A 21,424-nucleotide genomic window follows, 5' to 3' on the forward strand; every position below is an offset into this window, starting at 1 on the left:
GCTGCAAGAGGTGGTGTGGACTTGTTGGGCTGAAGGGCCTGTTTCCACGCTGAAGGGCCTGTTTCCACGCTGAAGGGAATCTAATCTTTATAAGATTGAAAGTGGGGATGTTTAATGATTGCGCAGTCTGCAGTATCGTTTGTTTTTGGTATTGGATGGCAAGTAACATTTGTGCCAGACAAGTGTCAGGCAGTGACTGTCGCCAGCAGCGAATCTAATCAATCCCTGCTCCCTGACATTCGATCATATTATCACTTTCAATACCCCCATGTTTCTGTCGCATGACCAGAACTATAACTTGAGCAATCATTTAGATTGCAGTGGCTTTAAGACTTGGGCAAATGTTAGGTTTTTCTCTGTTCACAATTTTGATTAGTTAAATGATCCCGAGTCTGTCCATCCAGTTGCATAATGACTTCACTACGAATGTAATCACCAAACAGGAAATGTATTAATGATAATATCTGGAAGAACTCCCCACTTGAAAATCTTACTTACTGTTTCCAAAGTGTAACGTAGAACCACTTGCCAGAGTGTAGTATACAACCCTTCCGTCCTTTTCCTCTAACTGTTCACTACGTTATTTAAGGTGCCTGAATACACCTGTTGATGGAGCTATGTTACTGAGTACAAAGATTTCTGCACAGTGGGTTAAAATACTGGCCAAAATTATGGTGTGCTACAAAAATAAAATATTAAACTTTTTAGCACATGGGGTGCTTCAGTGTAAGTTACTCTGATTCATGTTTTAATAAACTAATTATCTATGTACCTGTTTCCTACCATATTGCTACTTTTTTTGGTTTCTCTGTATCTTTTGATGGTAATTTTTCTTTTAAATAACCTTTTAAAAAATTTATTTTGTGAATAGCCTTGATATATTCCAGCAGGCAAGCAATTTATTTGTAACAATAACCACCATCCTTGAGAAGAAACTTTCAACTCATGCCTTATCTGCCTTTTTGGGTAAATGTCAGAGACTTTTGTTTTTAATCCATTTGTTGGATGTAGCCGCTGCTGCCTAGGTCAATATTTGTTGCCCATCCATAATTACCCATCAACTTCTCGTACAGCTCCAGATTAAATTGGTATACCTACAGTAGCGTTAGGGAGGGAGTTCCAGGAATTTGACCAAATATTCTCATGCCACCATTGCAGATGCTGTTCCTCCAGCGTCCTGGCTAACAATCTCACCATTTTGGCCAAATCCAAATTTCTTTGAATGCTTATCCCACGTCACTGTGTGAGCAGCTCAATGAGTGGTTAAATTTGCTTCAGGAATTGTGCCTGCTATTCAAAACAATTAACTTTCTGTGATTTGTTTTGGGATTTGAGGTGTGATAACATTATGAAGAGTCTAAATCTAGATTCGAAATGTTAGCTTGCTTTGTCTCCATGGATGCTCCCTGAGCCGCTGTGATCTCCAGCCTTTTATTGTTTTCAATTATGAAAAATAAGTTCTTTTTCTGTGTTTTGCTGTGGTGGTCAGTCTAAATCAGATATTTTGCTAAATTATGTTAAAATGCTTTATTTCCTTGCTTTTATTGTTGTTGTGCAAATACTCAAAAGTTTATAAGTTTTGAGTAGCATGTGCTGTGGTAAGTGGAAGGGAAGAACAAGGAGTGGTGTTATTAGTAAATAGGTCTCATTAAGATTAATAGACCAGGACTAATGATTAAGACGTAAGTTTAAATTGCTACTTAATGGTGAAGAATTTAAATTCAGTTAATTAGGTAAAACTAGCATTGAAAGTTAACACGGTGATCATTGATTGTTATAAACACCATTTGCTTCACTGCTCTCCAGGGAAGGATATTAGCTGTCTTTATCTGCTCTCAGCTACATATGACTCTAGTGTCATAGCAATATGGTTGAATCTTAACTACCTTTTGGAGTGTCCTAACACCATTCCACTGGATGGGCAGTAAACGTTGAAACTTGTCAGCTGTGCTCATATCCCATGAATAAATCAAAACTAATTCACTTCACTGATTGGACTTTATGTTTAAATAAGCGCATACTAAAATCTCAAAATATTGAAGGCAGGAAATTGACAGTGCAGAATTTTAAATACAGGCAGAAGGATGAGTTAATCAAACTGAAAAATAAAACCTATAAGATCTTTAGGTTTTACAAAAAAGATACAAAGTACAAACAGCAAAAGGTGATGCTAAACCTGTAGACATCTCTGGTTGTGCCAGGGTTAAATTATGTTAAATCCACTTTTGGATGTCTTACTTTAGGAATGCTATCAAGACCATAGAAATGGTCTGGGCATTAACCATGATCTGTTAAGATAATACCATTAATAGGCTTTACTTGTGATGGGAAACAAAATATACTGACGCTTTCTCCTTTAGAATGGAAGAGGTTAAAGCTAGGTCTCTCAGAGATTTTGGAAAGGTAATTCAGGAAAATTATTTTCAACATAGGTATCTAGGGAGCAGGTTAGGAGAAAAGGATTGTTAGGAAACCGAATGCTGCATAGGGAACAATTATCAATATAATATCCATAATAGCTTTTAAGAGGCAAGGGAATACATTTTTGAAAAAGCAAAATGTAAATGTACTATAAATTTCCACTGTTATAAACAGGCAATTTGTTCCAAATGGACCATATTATTGGAAATAATTCTCACAAGCCTCTTCTCATTCTCCATCTCCTTGTTAGCATCATTTTTAAAATATCTTTCTCCCTCACACTTTCGTAGATTTCCTTTAGTGAATCTCTACTATTTTGCTTCACTGCTTTCTACGCATTCTGGCCTCTAGCTCCCTGGATAAAGAATGCCGGGAAAGTAAAGGAAAGCAGGGGCAAGTGGATGACTTTCAGAGAGCTGGTGCAGGTGCAGTGGCTTGCAAATAACTCATACAGCCATGTACTGTATCAAAATTAATTAAACTTTATCATACTGTAAAATTTAATTTGAAAAGTTATGTAATGTACTGTTGAAGCATTTTATGAATAAGCATATATTTTGAGGGAAACTATGCTGTGTTCTGGATTAGTTCAAGTTGCTCCCTCAAGATACACTCAGCCACTCAAGGGACAGAGCTGTTTTGTGCTGACTTTTCAAGTTTTCCACCCACTCATGCACCTTTGTCTTATCACCATCTTACACGCAAAGGTTCTGTCTGCTTAAGTAACAAAACAAATAAATGAATTGTCTGCAAAAAGAATTCTTAATTAAACCACCAGGTGGAGTAGTGATAATGGGAACTGCAGATGCTGGAGAATCCAGGATAATAAAATGTGAGGCTGGATGAACACAGCAGGCCCAGCAGCATCTCAGGAGCACAAAAGCTGACATTTCAGGCCTAGACCCTTCATCTGAGGGTCTCGGATGAAGGGTCTAGGCCTGAAACGTCAGCTTTTGTGCTCCTGAGATGCTGCTGGACCTGCTGTGTTCATCCAGCCTCACATTTTATTATCTTCACCAGGTGGAGTACTTCCTTTTTGGGAAATGGGAACCTCAGCAATGAATTGCCTCACTGGGTCAAGCCTATTGAAAAAGGAATGTGACTAATTTGACACTTCTGTGCATTTGCTAGTGTATCTTAAAAAGTGTATACCAGGGTACAAAATTCTCCCTCTTTCTAACGTATTTTGCACCTTCCCTTGTACCATACATTGTCCCCAAGAGAGTGACCAGGCATTTTTTTCCAATATCTCCTGTGCAAACCAGTGAGAGGTTGGTGTGTGAGTGAAATGTGGAGAGTGGCATAACCTCCCAACACCGCTATCGTATTATTCTCCTAGTTACTGTTTTTTTTGCTGCTGTGTAAAGTAGATCTGGAGCCTAATCACTGTTTGTCTTTAATTCACTAGCGGCCCAGTATGGCAGAAAAGTAGCAGTGTTAGATTTTGTGAAGCCATCCCCTAAAGGTAAGATTCCCTTGTCGGATGGTTCAGTTACATCTGTCTATTGTTGAATTTTGACATCATAGTTCAAATGGTATGGCATTGGAATTTGAGTGCTGTCACTGCATTGCTTTTATTATTGTCTTCAATCAACAATAAAAAATTACCACAAAAGTCACTCAGACAGTCCTGCCAGTGTGTGCTGGAATATGTTCCAGTTCCAAGTTTCTTGTTGGAACTGTATTTTAGATGAATGCAACTACTTCACTAAATTAAGGCTTATGGCCTGACTACTTAACATAGAAATAATAGAAGCGTTGAAGGCACGGCCTTTTGACCCATTTGTTGTCAGCTTAAAGAAGAGTTATGCAACTGATTCCCACTTTCCAGTTAAGATAACAAGGTGAGGAGCTGGATGAACACAGCAGGCCAAGCAGCATCAGAGGAGCAGGAAGGCTGATGTTTCGGGCCGAGACCCTTCTTCAGAATTTTCTGAATCTGCATCTGCAGTTCCTACTATCTCTGATACAATTTTAATCCCACTTTCCAGCTCTTGTCCATAGTTTTGTAGGTTAGGGTGCCTCAAGTGCAGATCCAGTAGTTTATTAATGTGATGTGTCTTTCTGCCTCTGTCAACCCATCAAGCAGTGAGTGCCCGTCCCCATCACCCTCTGATGAAAAACTCCTGAACTTCTTTCTAATCCTTCAACATATGCCCCCTGTTTGTTGATCTTTCTTCCAAAGAATTGGTCCTTCCACTCCCCCTCGGCCACTATTAATTTTGTGCACTTCATAGAATTGTAGATCATGCAATCCCTATCCTGTGGAAACAAGCCCTTTGGCCCAACAAGTTCCCACAGCTCCTAAGTTGCTGCTTGGCCTGCTGTGTTCATCCCATTCCACACTTTGTTATCTAAGTTCCCGCTGACCCTCAGAGCATCCGCCCAGACTAATCCCCTATAACCCATCTAATCTACATATCCCTGAACACTTTTTGGGCAATTTAGTATGATCAATCCACCTCGCCTGCACAAATCTTTGGACTGTTGGGAGGAAACCGGAGGATCTGAATGAAACCCACACAGACATGGGGAGAATGTGCAAACTTCACACAGACAATCACCTCAGGCTGGAATTGAACCCGGGTTCCTGGCATTGTGAGGCAGCAGTGCTAACCACTGAGCCACCGTACCACCCTAACTTCAATTAAATCTTCACTCTGCCTTCTCTTCTGCAAAGTTGATAACCTCAGCCTTTCCAATCTCTCCTTCTCACAGTAATTTTCCATTTCTGGTGCCATCCTTGTATATCCCCTCAAGTAATCTCTAATGTGATGACAAATGGTGAATACATATTTAGATAAGATAGTGTCATGTAATTTTGTGACTTATTTCTGACAAGTAGTTCTTTTGTCTTCTACTTCTTTCTTTCTGCCTCTCTCATTTCATCCCCCACCCCCCCCCTCAAAATCTTTGAAAGACCTCAACTTGACCTGGGTTCAGTTCCACAAATGTCCACATGTCTGAAGTCATTCTCTGCCTTGCCCAAGTGACCATTTCTCAGATATGGCCAGGTGGTGAAAATGAGTGAAATTTCTTTGGATGCACAGCAATTAGAATCCCTACAGTGTGGAAGCAGGCCATTTGGCCCACCAAGTCCACACCAACTCTCCGAAGAGAATGCCACCCCCTGCCCTACCCCTGCATTTCCCACCCAAGAAACTGGGTAATTTTAGCATGGCCAATCCACCTAACCTGCACATCTCTGGACTATGAGAGGAAACTGGAGCATCCGGAGGCAACCCACATAGACACGGGGATAATGTGCAAACTTCACACAGACAGTCGCCTGAGGGTGGAGTCAAACCCAAATCTCTGGTGCTGTGAGGCAGCAGTGCTAACCAGTGAGAGACTGAAATAAGATGACGTTATTTGGACTTCATGTCGAGGTATCCAACTGCGATCTTTGTATTTCCCTAAATTACCATGAATAATAAACTGTTCCTTGATGAAAGTGACAAAACCAGTTGTACCAACATGTTGAAAGTTGGCTGCAGCATCTTGGGTCTCCTGGCAAACATCAATTTTGCTGCCCAGTTTGAGCTGAACTTTAGCTCTCCTGCTGAGCGAAGCCCTGATCCAGGACACAAAACAAGTTCTGATTTTCTTATACCTGACTGGCTTGAAGTTTGTCTGCCATTCCTTGCAACTCAACTCCACCATTTTCCAGAAATAAAAGGAAAGTGCTGGAGAAACTCAGCAGATCTGGCAGCTGAGGAGAGAGAGACAAATTTAACATGTTGAGTCCAGTACAACTCTTCTTTGGAACCAACTCTGTTTCTCTCCCCAGATGTTCCATGACCTGAGGCTCTGTAGCATTTCCTGTTTTTGTTTCAGATCTCCGGCATCCGCAGTACCTTCCTTGGGCAGCTCTTCCCTCGCATTTCTTCATGTAGCACTTGCACCACCCATTTAAATCCAACTTGATTTCAGCCGATGTTTGGCCTGTTCTACTGAGCGTTCCTTTGCGGTTGGCTGATGGTAGATCCTTTCTTTCCTTAAATTTAACTTTCAAAGTTTAACGCTGCTGTCTCCACTCCCTGGTGTGTGTGCACACTCGCATTAAGTCTCACTCACACTCACTCTGTCTTGTACTCTCATGCCTTACACCCTGACTCCTCTGTGTTTTTCTGTGTCTCCTTGCTCCTGTTACTACAGATGAACAAGTGCAATTCAAAATGAAATTATTATCATGTATCCCCCTTCTTAAGATACAAAATATATATTAAGCTTAGTTGTACAAGTGTTCTTCCCATAAGACATATGCTTAAAATCCACAATAACAAAGTGTGGAGCTGGATGAACACAGCAGGCCAAGCAGCATCTCACGAGCACAAAAGCTGACGTTTCGGGCCTAGACCCTTCATCAGAGAGGGGGATGGGGAGAGGGAACTGGAATAAATAGGGAGAGAAGGGGAGGCGGACCGAAGATGGAGAGAAAACAAGATAGGTAGAGAGGAGAATATAGGTGGGGAGGTAGAGAGGGGATAGATCAGTCCAGGGAAGATAGACAGGTCAAGGAGGCGGGATGAGGTGGTAGGTAAGAAATGGAGGTGCGGCTTGAGGTGGGAGGAAGGGATGGGTGAGAGGAAGAACAGGTTAGGGAAGCGGAGACAGGCTGGGCTGGTTTTGTGACGCATTGGGGGGAGGGGACGAGCTGGGCTGGTTGTGTGATGCAGTGGGGGGAGGAGGGGAAGAACTGGGCTGGTTTTGGGATGCGGTAGGGGAAGGGGAGATTTTGAAGCTTGTGAAGTCCACGTTGATACCATTGGGCTGCAGGGTTCCCAAGCGGAATATGAGTTGCTGTTCCTGCAACCTTCGGGTGGCATCGTTGTGGCACTGCAGGAGGCCCATGATGGACATGTCGTCTGAGGAATGTGAGGGGGAGTTGAAATGGTTCGCGACTGGGAGGTGCAGTTGTTTGTTGCGAACCGAGCGGCGGTGTTCTGCAAAGCGGTCCCCAAGCCTCTGCTTGGATTCCCCAATGTAGAGGAAGCCACACCAGGTGCAATGGATACAATATTCCACATTGGCAGATGTGCAGGTGAACATCTGTTTGCTATGGAAGGTCATCCTGGGGCCTGGGATGGGGGTGAGGGAGGAGGTGTGGGGGCAAGTGTAGCACTTCGTGCCGTTGCAGGGGAAGGTGCTGGGTGTGATGGGGTTGGAGGGGAGTGTGGAGCGGACAAGGGAGTCGGGGAGAGAGTCGTTTCTCCGGAAAGCAGACAAGGGTGGCAATGGAAAAATGGCTTGGGTGGTGGAGTCAGATTGTAGATGGCGGAAGTGTTGGAGGATGATACGTTGTATCCGGAGGTTGGTGGAGTGGTATGTGAGAACGAGGGGGATCCTCTGGGGGTGGTTGTGGCGGGGTGGGGTGTGAGGGATGTGTTGCGGGAAATGCGGGAGACGCGGTCAAGGGCGTTCTCGACCACTGCGGGGGGGAAAGTTGCGGTCCTTGAAGAACGTGGACATCTGGGATGTGCAGGAGTGGAATGCCTCATCCTGGGAGCAGATGCGGCTGAGGCGGAGGAATTGGGAATAGGGGATGGAATTTTTGCAGGAGGGTGGGTGGGAGGAGGTGTATTCTAGGTAGCTGTGGGAGTCAGTGGGCTTGAAATGGACATCAGTTTCTATCTGGTTGCCTGAGATGGAGACAGAGGGGTCCAGGAAGGTGAGGGATGTGTTGGAGATGGCCCAGGTGAACTTGAGGTTGGGTTGAAGGTGTTGGTAAAGTGGATGAACTGTTCGAGCTCCTCTTGGGAGCAAGAGGTGGCGCCGATGCAGTCATCAATGTGACAGAGGGTGTGATGAAGGGTCTAGGCCCGAAACGTCAGCTTTTGTGCTCCTGAGATGTTGCTTGGCCTGCTGTGTTCATCCAGCTCCACACTTTGTTATCTTGGATTCTCCAGCATCTGCAGTTCCCATTATCACTCACATTACTTAAAATCCACACATGGGTCATCAGAGAAATGAAGAGGTACTTGAAATTGCAAGAGCACAAAGCCTGTTTCAAAAAAAATGTGAAATGAAGCCTTTAGTATTTTGGCCATTTGATCAGACCTGAAATGAGAGTGCAAAGGGAAGGTTGTGGAAAGCAGGGTCAGCCTCAATGAATTTAGTTGACAGATGTCACACAGTGGTTGCAGGTGTGTTACAGTGGATGTGTGAGAATGGCACAAGACAAACTAAGGTGGATAGCATTGACAGCAGACTCTCTGGCAGGAGAAGCTGCAAGCAGGACAGGAGGAGGGAATTAAACAAAAAATGTGTTTTCCTGATTAACATAAATGTGTGAACTGCTAATCAATTTCACTTGCACTGGAGCTCCTGCTGCTGGATTGGGATAGGAAGTCTATGCCATCAACATCGTCATGGAACCGGAAGACATTGCCCATTTACAGTGGGGAAGCATGCTGTTTGGTCCATTGAGTTCACACCGACCTTCTAAACAGCATCCCACCTAGACCCAGCCCCCAGCCCTATCCCTGGAACCCTGCATTTCCTATGGGTAATCCATCTAACCTATACGTCCCTGGACACTGTGGGAAATTTAGCGTGCTCAGTCCACCTAACCCGCACATCTTTTGAACCGTGGGAGGAAACCAGAGCAAACCCGTGCAGACACGGTGAAAATGTGCAAGCTCCACACATGTAGTTGCCTGAGGCTGGAATTGAACACAGGTCCCTGACACTGTGAGGCAGTAGCGCGAACTGCTGAGCTGTTTGAATGTGATTCCAAAAAGGCAATTGAGTAGATTTCAAACATTTGAAAATAAATCTCAGTTGGTCCCATTCTATGACACACTTACCTGTGCCATTCCAGGCAGTCACTTTGCCAGCACTGTTACTGCAATGTGCACTAAGTGCATCTGTTGTTGCAGTGGCAGTGATTTATGTGAAAAGTAACTACTTAGCATCTGATTCAATTCTTTGGAACCAACCTCATTCTGAAGCAGATTATTCGGGGTTCAAGACCTATTCCTGAGATTTGAATGCATAATCTGGTCTCACATTTTATAGAACATAGAATATAGAACAATACAGTGCAGAACAGGCCCTTCAGCCCTTGATGTTGTGCCCACCCTGTGAACTAATCTAAACCCCTCCCCCTACACTATCCCGTCATCATCCATATGCTTATCCAAGGACTGTTTAAATGCCCCTAATTTGGCTGAGTTAACTACATTGGCAGGCAGGGCATTCCACGTCCTTACCACTCTCTGAGTAAAGAACCTGCCTCTGAATTCTGTCTTAAATCTATCATCCTTCAATTTGTAGCTATGCCCCTCGGATAAGCTGACGTCATCATCCTCGGAAAAAGACTCTCACTGTCCACCCTATCTAATCCTCTGGTCATCTTGTATGTTTCTATTAAATCCCCTCTTAGCCGCCTTCTCTTCAGTGAGAACAGACCCAAGTCCCTCAGCCTTTCTTCGTAGGGCCTGTGCTCCAGACCAGGCAACTTCCTGGTAAATCTTCTCTGCACCTTTTCCAATGCTTCCACATTCTTCCTGTAATGGGGCAACCAGAACTGTACGCAATATTCCAAATGAGGCCGCACTAGCGTTTTGTACAGTTGCAGCATGACATCACGGCTCTGGAACTCAATCCCTCTTATAAATAAAACTTAACGCACTGTAAGCCTTCTTAACAGCACTATTAACCTGGGTGGCAACTTGCAGGGACCTATGTACATGGACACCAAGATCCCTCTGCACATCCACACTACCAAGAATCTTTCCATTGACCCAGTATTCTGCCTTCCTATTATTCTCCCCAAAGTGAATCACCTCACATTTATCGACATTGAACTCCTTTTGCTACCTTTCAGCCCAATTCTGCTGTTTATCCAAGTCTCCCTGCAACCTCCAACATTCTTCCACACTGTCCACCACTCCACCAACTTTAGTGTCATCTGCAAACTTACTAACCCATGCACCTATGCCTGCGTCCAAGTCATTTATAAAAATGACACACAGCAGTGGTCCCAAAACAGATCCTTGAGGCACACCACTAGTAACCGGACTCCAGGCTGAATATTTTCCATACCATTTTGATACTAACGGCCTGTTGCTGTGTTGGAACAGCCATCTTTTGGATGAGATTTAACCTGAGTCCCGGTCTGCCTGTGTAAAAAAAAATGCATTGGGATGTCCTGATGGGAGGGAAAGCATTGGAGGAATAAAGTTTTTGTTTTCTTCATTCAGTCTCCATTATTTTTTTTGCTTTAGAATCTATTTTGTTGCAAGAAAATTTGCACCTTTATAGTATGTCATTGTTTGCTGTCTTGCAGGCACTAGATGGGGTCTTGGTGGAACTTGTGTCAATGTGGGTTGTATTCCCAAAAAGCTAATGCACCATGCAGCTGTGCTGGGGGGTGCCATTAAAGATGCCAAGAATTATGGCTGGGATTTACCCTTACCCGGACACCATGACTGGTATGTTCAAAATTTAATGTGAAAATAAATAGCATTAACTATTTGATCGTTTATTGATGGTGGGTATTACAGCTGAAGGTGAGACTTTTATTCTGGGAGAATGGATTATACACACTGTCGAATAATACATCATGAGAGGAGTGCAAGTAGCCCTTACGTTAAGAGGAGCATAGAATTAAGTGGTTGTTCATGCTTCCAAGGTATTTGCTGACACACATTTTGGCAGAAACCTGAGAATGTGTTGCTTTGTTTCCCCTGTTCATAGGGAATGATGCTTAGAAACAATGAGGTATAATTTGTCTCCTTCTGTCTGCAGTCAGCAAGTGTCAGCATGACTCAGAAAAATTCTAACCGCAGAGTCAGAAAATTTTGAGATTTCAACCCTGACCTCCAAAAGAAGCCTTGAGTGTATTTAGGAGGTCACTTCAGGGCAGTACTGTGGGAGCACTGCTTTGACTAAGATCCCCTCTTTTAATGAGATGTCCAGCACTTCTCAGGGGTGTGTGAAAGATCCTGTGTTACTAATCATAGACAAGCAGGTTGCTCTAGTTGCATTGCCAACGTTGCTTACTTAAAACAACAGTATCATAAGCACATTAATTGGTCATTCTTCTCATTTACTGTTTGAGAGATCTGCAGTTTAATTTAAGTACACTTCCCCCATTGATAGTTAATTGTGAAGAGTTTTTGAATGGCACACGGATGAGATCATTGAAATACAGTTTATTTCCGTTATAATTGCAAATACTTGAGTGGTTTTGCTTTGTAAGTTGTGCTTTTGCATTGTTAGAGCCAGTTTGTTTATTTCTGTCTCAGCCTCCAGAAAGCTTCAAATTGTTAACCTGAAACTTACAGACGAAGATGTGCAATTGGCCCCTTTAATTCCTCTCTACCTCTCCTTGTCACTGGATACTAATTGATGTGTGGTAACATGGGTAGCAGTTCACCTAAATGTGAGATGCCGTGCATGCTTTTTTTTTGTTATTATTAAAACCATAAGGTAATGCAAGTAATTTAGGCAACTTTACTACATCGTAACTTGAATGTTTTTCCCCTTGTGCAAGCAATAATTTCTCTTTTCCTTGCACCTGGAGCATCTGGAGTGCTGCCATGCAATTGACTGTGATTTATTGTGCAGTATGGGTAATGAGAAGTGCAATTAATGTTTACACTCCCAGATAACTAGGAGCTTTTGTGGTTAGCATAAAACTACCAGTCATAACATGTACCTTGATTAAAATGTTTCACTAGCGGAGCCATTTAAAAACAAAATTGCTACGAAGAATTATAATATCCCTGACCTCCTTTACTTCTGTTCCTGTTAATTAATTGGTAGGAGTTGGGTGGAGCGATGCATTTAAATAACTTGCTGGCCTGACCGTGAGGGCACAGAAGTAAGTGTATGAATTATTGTAATAGAAACTTGGAAATGTCACTTTTGAAATATAAAAGTTGCTCATTTTTAGGTTTATTTGCGGTAAATCACAGTTAATAGGATTATTCCAAATACAAAATGTCTCCCCTGGTTCGTGGAAGTTTTTTTGCATCACATAAACTATTTCTGTTGTCTAATGTCGGTTCAGGAAAACTTAAAAACATTGACTTAACCTTACTCAACCAGGACTGCAGATAAGTGTCCTTATTGGTGCAGACCAGCTACTTGGGATTTTGAATGACTAAGATTGTCACTATATTACAGCTCATTAGTTACAAGCATGTTAATCACCTACTAAATAGTATCTGTGCCTCTCAACACCTTTTTAGATTTGCACAGTTGTGTGATTGGAAACGTTACCTGTGTTTTAGAAGTGTAGAAGCTGAGGGAAACCATTTGCCATTCAACAAGATTATGACTGATGAACTTTCACTTCACCTCCCCACAATTTCACAGTACCTCTTGATTGCCTTATTATCCAAAATCTGTCAACGTCTGTTTTTAATGTACTCATTGTCTGTACATCCAAACTTTTCCAGAATGGATAAAGAATTCAAAAATTTCACAATACATTTCTCCTTATCTCAGCCATAAGTAGTTGACCCCATATGATTTTGCTTTGTATTGTTTTGTAGGATGTAACTAATGTGTGTACTTAATCAGGTTTTAGATATTAAGGAACCTTCTGTGACACTCTGCTTTTCCAACCAAATTGTTTTATTCCTTCTTGGGGATGTGAGCATCACTGACAAAGCAAGTGTTTGTTGCCAGCCCTAATTGCCTTTGAGAAGGTTGTGTTGAACTGCTTTCTTGAATTATTACAATCTGTATGGTGTGAATACATTCACAGTGCTGGAAGTGGCGAAGGGTGTTTCAGCGACAGTGAAGAGGGGGCATTATAGTTCCAAGTCAGGATGATGTGTTGCTTGGAGGAGGCCTTTCAGGCGGTGGTGCTCCCATAAATCTATGCCCTTTCTTTTTAGTGGCGCAAGTCACAGATTTGAAAGGTGCTCTCAAAGGAAGTGACTTAGTGAGTTATTCCAGTGCATCCTGCAGATGGTACGGGGAATTAATGTTGGTTGGAGTACCTATTGAATGGGCTGCTTTGTCTGGATTGTGTCAACCTTCTTGAGCGTGTTGGAGCTCCAGAAATCTAGGCAAGTATTCCAGCATACACCTAACTTGCACCTTTGTTGGCAGGCTTTGAGATATCAAAAGGTGGTGCTTTCAGTTGTTGAATGTCAAGGGGAGATGGTTAGATTCTTGCTGGAGATAATGTCTGACAATTACATGGCTTGAATATTGTTTGCAACTTATCCACCCATGTGGTAATGTTAGTGAAATACCTGTGAGCATTCATTTTTATATCAAAGGTCAGACAGATTGACAGTGTAATTTTCCAGGGAAATTACACAATATGACGTTTTATTGTTTTGTAACAGATTCTGTACTCTATCAATCTCTTGTGTCTAACATGTTCCTGTTGTTTCAATTTCTTAAACTTGGTCTGTAACATATGGCTTATTATTTATGAATTATTATGGTCAATTGATAAATTTATTGTATTTTGATTATACTATTTATCAATTCTTCACTAATCATCCAAAATAATTTAAATTCAAGTTCGGGATGAAAATCGTAGGAACTGTCTGGTCTTGTCTGCACTGGGCTAAGAAAAGGGCAAGAAACTAATTTTTTTATTCATTTGTCGGATGTGGGCATTGCTGGCTGGCCAGCGTTTTTTGCCCATCCCTAGTTGCCCTTGAGAAGTGGTGAGCTACCTTCTTGAACTGCTGCATTCCTCTTGCTGTGGGTTGACCCACAATGCTATTATGGAGGGAATTCCAGGATTTCTCAGTGACAGTGATGGAATAATGATATATTTTTCAAGTCAGGATTGTGAGTGACTTGGAGGGGAACGTGGAGGTGGTGGTGTTCCCATGTATCTGCTGCTGTTGTCCTTCTAGACAGAAGTGGTCATGGGTTTGGAAGATGCTGTCTGAGGGTCTTTGGTGAATTTCTGCAGCACATCTTGTAGATATATACACTGGTGCCCCTGAGCGTTGGTGATGGATGGAGTGAATGCTTGTCGATGTAGTGCCAGTCAAACGGGCTGCTTTGACCTGGATGGTGTCAAACTTCTTGAGTGTTGTTGGGGCTGCACCCATCCAGGCAAGTGGGGAGTATTCCATCACAATTCAGACTTGTGCCTTGTAGATGGTGGGCAGGCTTTGAGGAGTCAGGAGGTGAGTTACTCGCCGCAGTATTCCCAACTTCTGCCCTGCTCATGTAGCCACTGCGTTTATGTGCTGAGTCTAGTTGAGTTTCTGGTCAATGGTAACCCCTGGAATGTTATAGTGGGGGATTCAGTGATGTTAACACCATTGAATGTCAAGGGACGGTGGATAGATTGTCTGTTATTGGTGATGGTCATAGCCTGGCATTTGTGTGGCACGAATGTCACTTGCCACTTGTCACCCCAACCCTGGATATTGCCCAGATCTTGTTGCATGTGAACATGGACTGCTTCAGTTTCTGAGAAGTCATGAATAGTGCTGAACATTGTGCAGTCATTGGCGAACATCCCCACTTATGACCTTAAGATGGAGGGAAGGTCATTGATGATGCAGCTGAAGATGTCTGGATCGAGGACATTACCCTGAGGACCTCCTGCAGAGATGTCCTGGAGCTGAGATGATTGACCTCCCACAACCACAACCATCTTTCTATTTGTCAGTTATGACTCTAACCACTGGAGAGTTTGCCCCCGATACCCATTGATTCCAGTTTTGCCAGGGCTCCTTGATGCCACACTCGGTTGAATACAGCCTTGATCTCAAGGGCTGTCACTCTCACCTCACCTCTGGAATTCAGCTCTTTTGTCCGTGTTTGAACCAAGGCTGTAATGAGATCAGGAGCTGACTGGCCCTGGCAAAACACAAACTGGGCATCTTTGAGCAGGTTATTGCTGAGCAGGTGCTGCTTGACAGCACTGTAGGTGACACCTTCCATCAATTTACTGATGATTGAGAGGAGACTGATGGGGCAGTAATTGGCCGGGTTGGATTTGTCCTGCGTTTTGTGTACAGGACATACTTGGGCAATTTTCCACATTATCAGGTATATACCATGCTAGAAATATAAACAGGAAATATTAGAAAACTGTTTCAAGTTTCAGTCCTGTCCCCACATATGATGGCAGATTTGCAGAGTAATCTGCTCTTCCAGTTACTCTCCCTCTTGATGCTAAGAAAGCTGAGACACTGTATATGCAGTTTCTGCAATTGAGTAAGCATGAGCCAAATGACAGTCTTAACTGCAGGTTACATTTCTGAAGTTATTAACCAGTGGAATGGTCCTTTGCTAATATTGGAAAAAAAAAGTCAAAATAGATGTTAAGAATTCAACCGCTGCCCTATTGTTGTAAAAGGCATTCGAGATGGCCTCCCGAGAAGTATTCCACAGCATATCAGAGTTTCAGCTAATCGAATTGCAGTATGCCATTTCAAAAATAGAAAGCAAAAATTGCTTTCCGTTGAGAGAAACTACACAATTTAACTAGCCTTCGGGAAGGTTTCTGCTGTTAATGTCAGCAGATCGCTATAATATTTGATATTGCAAAATCAGTACTCGTGAGACCTGGATTAATATTTATGGTGTTTGTTCTTTAATAAATGAACTGTGTAATGTTTGAAGAGTGAGGAAGAAAACTTATGCATTTGGCTGTTCACATAAACTGACAATAAAAGTTAAACGTTTAAAAAAATTGTTTAATTTTCAAAGGAGTTTATGCATCTTAACAACATCAAATGGAAGTAAGTTAATCCATTTTTGAATTTGTGTGGTGCCAATTTAACGATCTAACCAGGCACTTGAAGGCTTTTTTGGGCAGTGAGGCACTAGTTCGCTTTGCAAAATGAAAGGAATATAAAGAATATTGGTCTGATCATTTTCCTGTAAACCTAGTGACAAGTCTTCCATGTGTGTTGCCTGACATCTCGTAACGAGATGGGGAAGTCATTCTGACCTGCCGACTTTTGAACTGACATGCAATAAACAAATAGCGGGCAGGTTGATTGAAAAATGTATAACAGTACAGGAACGGACCCTTTGGCCCACTGTGTCTGTGCCAACTGTGATAATCCCATCTGCCTGCACATGGTCCATATCCCTCTGTTCCCCGCCTGTTCATGTGTTTGTCTAAACACTGCTTAAACCTTGCTATTGTATCTGCTTTTCCTATCTCCCCTAAAGTATGTTCTAAGCACCTGCCATCCTGTGATTTTTAAAAAAAAACTTGCCTCACACATATCCTGTAAACTCTTGCCCTTCTTACTTTTAAACCTTTGCCCACCATCGTTAGACATTTCCATCCTGGTAAGGAGACTCTGACTATCCACCCTATCCATGCCTCATAATTTTATATAATTTTATCATCCCTCAGCCTCTGACATTGTAATGAAAACAATCCAGTTTGTGCACCCTTTCCTTAGCGTTAGTACACTCCAATCCAGAACGAATCCTGATAGCCTCTTTTGAACCCTTTCCAAAGTCTCCACATCTTCCTACATTGTGGCAACCAGAATTGTACACAATATTCCATATATGGCCTAACTAAAGCTTTGTACAGCCATAACATGATTTGCTAATCTTTATGCTCAGTGCCATGACTGATGAAGGCAAGTATGCTACACGCCTTCTTTACCACCTTATCCAATTGTGTTGCCGCACTCAAGGAGCTACGGACTTGTGCCGTAATATCTTTCCCTATATCAGTGCTGCTCAGGGTCCTGCTATTTACTATATGCTTTCATCTTGCATTTGACCACTATGACCAGAAAGTTAACTCTGGCATATAGCCTTTGCTCAAGGGTAATATTCTTGCCACTGGGTCAGATTGTTGTGAGTTCCAGTTCTGCTTCAAAAACCTGAGTAGAGTTGACTTGTCAGTGCTGTAGTGGGGGAGGTACAGGTGCCACCTTAATTGGAGGCCCTGTCTACTCTCACAGGTAGTTGTAAAATAATATCCCCTGGCAATATTTTGAGGAGAAGGGGAGTTTTCAGTGACCTGGACAATATTTATCCTTCAGTCTGTCGAAAAGCCAGTATTGGCTTGATGGGCCAAATGGATTTTTGTTCTGTAAGATACTTTGAATCAACATTACAAAAGCACATTCTGAATATTACCACATTGCAGTTTCTGGAAACTTGCTGTACACAAATTGGTTGCTGTCTTCCCTGCACTACAGCCAGCATTCCCTCTTAATTTATTTCTCTTCTGCGTGGACTTCCAAAGTCACAGTCACTTTTGATCTGCATCAGCTTGCTAATCGCTGTGCATGGAACGTCACCACATAGTTTAGAGGAGCTTTGACTACAACAATGGATGGAACTTCAAAAGTGTTCATTGCCTGTGTAGTGATTTGGGATGTTCAGAGGTCATGAAAAGCATTACATATTTATGTTTTGGATGAAGCACTAAACTGCTCTATCCAGTGTCACAGGTGGGTGTGATTATTCTGTAACACGGTTTTGAAAAGGAATAGTGGAGTTCTTCCTTGTATCTTAGCCAATATTTACTCCTCCATCACTATCACTAAAATATATATGATATAATCATTCCTATTAGTAGGAGTTTGCACAGTTTCCTACATTACAACACTGAAGGCATAACAGTAAGGAATTAACATTCACTGTACATGAATTGGAAACAGACTACATTCACCCTTAGTCTACTGCAATCAGCAACATTTGAAGGTGTCAGAGCACACCTCGCAGGGCAGTACAAGTGATACTTTGAAAGTAAAAACAAGCACTTCGAGCAGCGTTTTATTGATGCTATAATCTCACGATTTAAGTTGAGGAATGCAATTCCTGATTCCAGTGCTAGCATTGGTGCAATGTGTAAGCGTTGCATTGATATTAGCTGATGATAGTTCTAATGATGGATCACCAGCTTGAGATTTTACTTCTATTTCCCTCTCCACAAGTGCTGATTAATCTGCTGAGAATTTCCATTTTTTTTGGTTTCAGATTTCCATTATCCAAAGTGTTTTGCTCTTATCTGGGATGTAAGTAACTAACAGTTTCCATTCCTGTTTAGGAATACTATGGCTCAAGCTGTTCAAAACCATGTGAAATCCTTAAACTGGGGACATCTAGTGCAACTTCAAGATAGGTGAATATGGGTTACATCATCTCGTAATTTCTAAATGACACTTACACAGCCTTTTCTATTTCTTCTGCAAGTTAAGTTGCAACACTTTTCTTTCAAAATCAAATTTCATTTGGGTTACTTTGTTTTTGGAACAGATCATGTAACCTCTCCTTATCTTCCACAGGAAGGTGAAATATATGAATCTCAAAGGTGTTTTTCTAGACGAACATACCATCCAAGGGGAATCCAAGCAAGGTGAAAAGGTATAACTTGTGCACTTCAATATTTGCACCGTCACTGATACTTTAAACTGTTTGTATTAACAGAGGAAAATCAATGATTTATAGGCAATCGATTGTGTTTCCAAATTAGTTTCTGTGCTGTTGGTGGAAGGAGCATCAAAGACAAATTTTTGTAAAATTATAAAACAATGTCTGTCAGCCCCTAAGATTAAAATCTTCACTGGACACAGATTCTTAAGTAACCACATTCTTTGCCTTGTTGTTGGTGCTAGCCAGGTTTATGAAGAGCGACTGCTGTTCCAGAGAGCAGCTACCTTCATTTCCTTTCTTGCCTTTTATGTTTGTATATTTAGAATAGAGACAAGGAGTAATTAAGAAGGAAATATTTTACTACTTTCAGTGACTCAAATCCACTGATTTGAGGGCAGTTAGGTTAGAAAAACCTGCAGTGGTAATTAAGACATAACTTTTTGTCCATTGTTATTGCATCAATGAAACTGACAGTTTATGCATGCGCAGTTAAACTTGAAAATCCAGAAGTTAATTTTAATGATTCTACACTTTTGAGGATTGGGTAAGTTTTAAAAGCTAACAAAAGTTGATCAAAAAATCCAGAGGGAGAAAATAAACTGAAGGCAAACAAGCAAGTAATATAATAACAGACAGTAAGAGCTTCCTTACATATATATAAAAAGGAAGAGAGACACCAAAATGAACAAAGGCCCTTTGAGAACAAGGCTAAAAAAATAATAATGGGGAACCAGGAAATGGTAAGGGAGGTAAATATCGACTTTGCATCAGTCTTCATGGTAGAGAACATTAATAACAATTTAAAAAATGCTCAGTAATCGAAGAGTTAAAGGATGGGAGGAAATAAACATAATAACTATCAGTAGTGAAAAAGTTCTCACACCCTCATGGACTGTAGGCTGATAAGTTCCGCTGCAACTGATGGCTAGGATCTTAAAGGTAGTAGTTACAGAGAGAGTGGTAATCATACAAGAATCTTGAGGTTCCGGAAAAATCCTGAGGATTGGAAAACTACCAATACAATACCCTCTATTTACAAAGGATGGAGCCAAACACAAAGTCAGTATGTATAGGCCAATTAACTTAACTTCTGCCATTGAGAAAATGTTAAAATCCATTATAAAGGAAGAAATAACAGCATTTAGAAATTCATGATGTGATCAGACAGAATCAACATGGCTTGATGAAAGAGAAATCATGCCTGACAAATTTATTAGAATTCTTTTGAGGAGGTAATGGGCACAGTTGACAAAAGGGAACCAACAGATAGAATATACGTGGATTTCCAAAAGGCATTTAGATAAGGTACCATACGTACAGCTACTTGGTACGATCTTAGGCTCCTATAAGAATTCGTGGTGTAGGGGACAGTATGTTAGCATAGATAGAGGGTTAGCTAACTAATAAAACACAGAGTTGGGACAAAGGGAGCTTTTTCAGGATGGCAACCTCCAATTAGTCGAGTACTACAGGCATCAGTGCTGGGATCTTAGCTATTTACATTGTACTTTGTTAATTTAAATTTTTCTGAAATGAATGAACTATCGCCAAGTTTGCGGATGACACACAAACAGGTGAGAAGACAATGAGAATGCCACAGAGTCAACAGAGGGATACAGACAGGTTAAGTCAGTGGGCAAAAAACTTGACAGATGGACTATAATGTGTGGTAATGCTTTTTGGTAGGAAGAATAGAAGAGCTGATTGTTATTTAAACAAGGTCTTACTGCAGAGGATTGCAGCACAGAGGGATTTAAGGACACTCATGCATGTATCACAAAAAACTGACATTCAAGTTCAGCTAACATGGAAGGTGAATGGAATGTCAGCTTTTTTCAAAGGAACAGAATATAAAAACAGAAAGTTTTGCTAAAACCCTACAAGGCACTAAGACCACAGCTGGAATATTGTGAACGATCTTGGTCACCTTATCTAAGGAAAGATATACTGGCATTGGAGTCAGTCCAAAAAAGGCTTCAAGGTAAGGAGGGATTTTCCGTTAAGTGTCATTGAATAGGTTGGACCTGTTCTCTTCAGTGTTTAGGAAAATGAGAGGAGACCTTATTTAATCATGTAAGATTACTGAAATTCATGACAGGGTAGATGTGGCGAGAGTCTAGGACCAAAGAGAATAATTTCTGAGTAAGAAGTTGCCCATTTAAGACAGTGATGTGAAGGAATTTCCTCTCTGAGGCTAGTGAATCTGTGCAGTTCTTTGTTGCTGAGGGCTAAAGCATTAGATCTTAAAGTATATTCAAGGCAGAGGTTGATTCTTAACCAGTAAAGGAATGTCAGGTTATGGGGATGAGGCAGGAAAGTGGCAGTGACGGTTATCAGATCAGCCATGATCTCTGTGAAGCAGACTTGATGGGCCAAACAGCGCACTTTTTGGCTTCTAGATTTTATGGTCTACTTCCTCAAAGAGTGCTGTGTTGATGTCATCAAATGATACAAACCCTTGACTAATGCTGTAAGATAAATGGCCTCATTATTATTTTCCACTTCACAAATTGCTGTCAAGGATCTAGTAACTTTTGTTTGTCCTTCTTCCAACATCAATTGATTGCAATCAATTAGAAATGACTAGACTAACAACAACTTGCCACATTATCACTTGTCACAGTATTCCAGAGACCCAAGTTACGCACTGGGTACAGGGGTTGAAGTCCCACCAACCAGTTATTGGAATTTAAATTCAATT

General features: G+C 41.7%; 1 protein-coding gene across 3 annotated transcripts in view; it reads left to right on the forward strand.

Moving 5' to 3' along the window:
- The window catches only part of txnrd2.2 (thioredoxin reductase 2, tandem duplicate 2), a 78,953-nt gene that overhangs the window by 4,742 nt on the left and 52,787 nt on the right, over nt 1-21,424 (forward strand). For 2 of the 3 annotated variants that reach the window (XM_059654927.1, XM_059654929.1), the window contains exons 3-6: nt 3,830-3,886; nt 10,715-10,859; nt 18,398-18,472; nt 18,636-18,714. In XM_059654927.1, coding sequence (XP_059510910.1) covers nt 3,830-3,886; nt 10,715-10,859; nt 18,398-18,472; nt 18,636-18,714 — 356 coding nt within the window. The remainder of the gene's footprint in view (nt 1-3,829; nt 3,887-10,714; nt 10,860-18,397; nt 18,473-18,635; nt 18,715-21,424) is intronic. The other variant, XM_059654928.1, reaches the window with a different exon arrangement.

This window comes from Stegostoma tigrinum, chromosome 26 (genome assembly GCF_030684315.1).
Source record: "Stegostoma tigrinum isolate sSteTig4 chromosome 26, sSteTig4.hap1, whole genome shotgun sequence".
Lineage (NCBI taxonomy): Eukaryota > Metazoa > Chordata > Chondrichthyes > Orectolobiformes > Stegostomatidae > Stegostoma > Stegostoma tigrinum.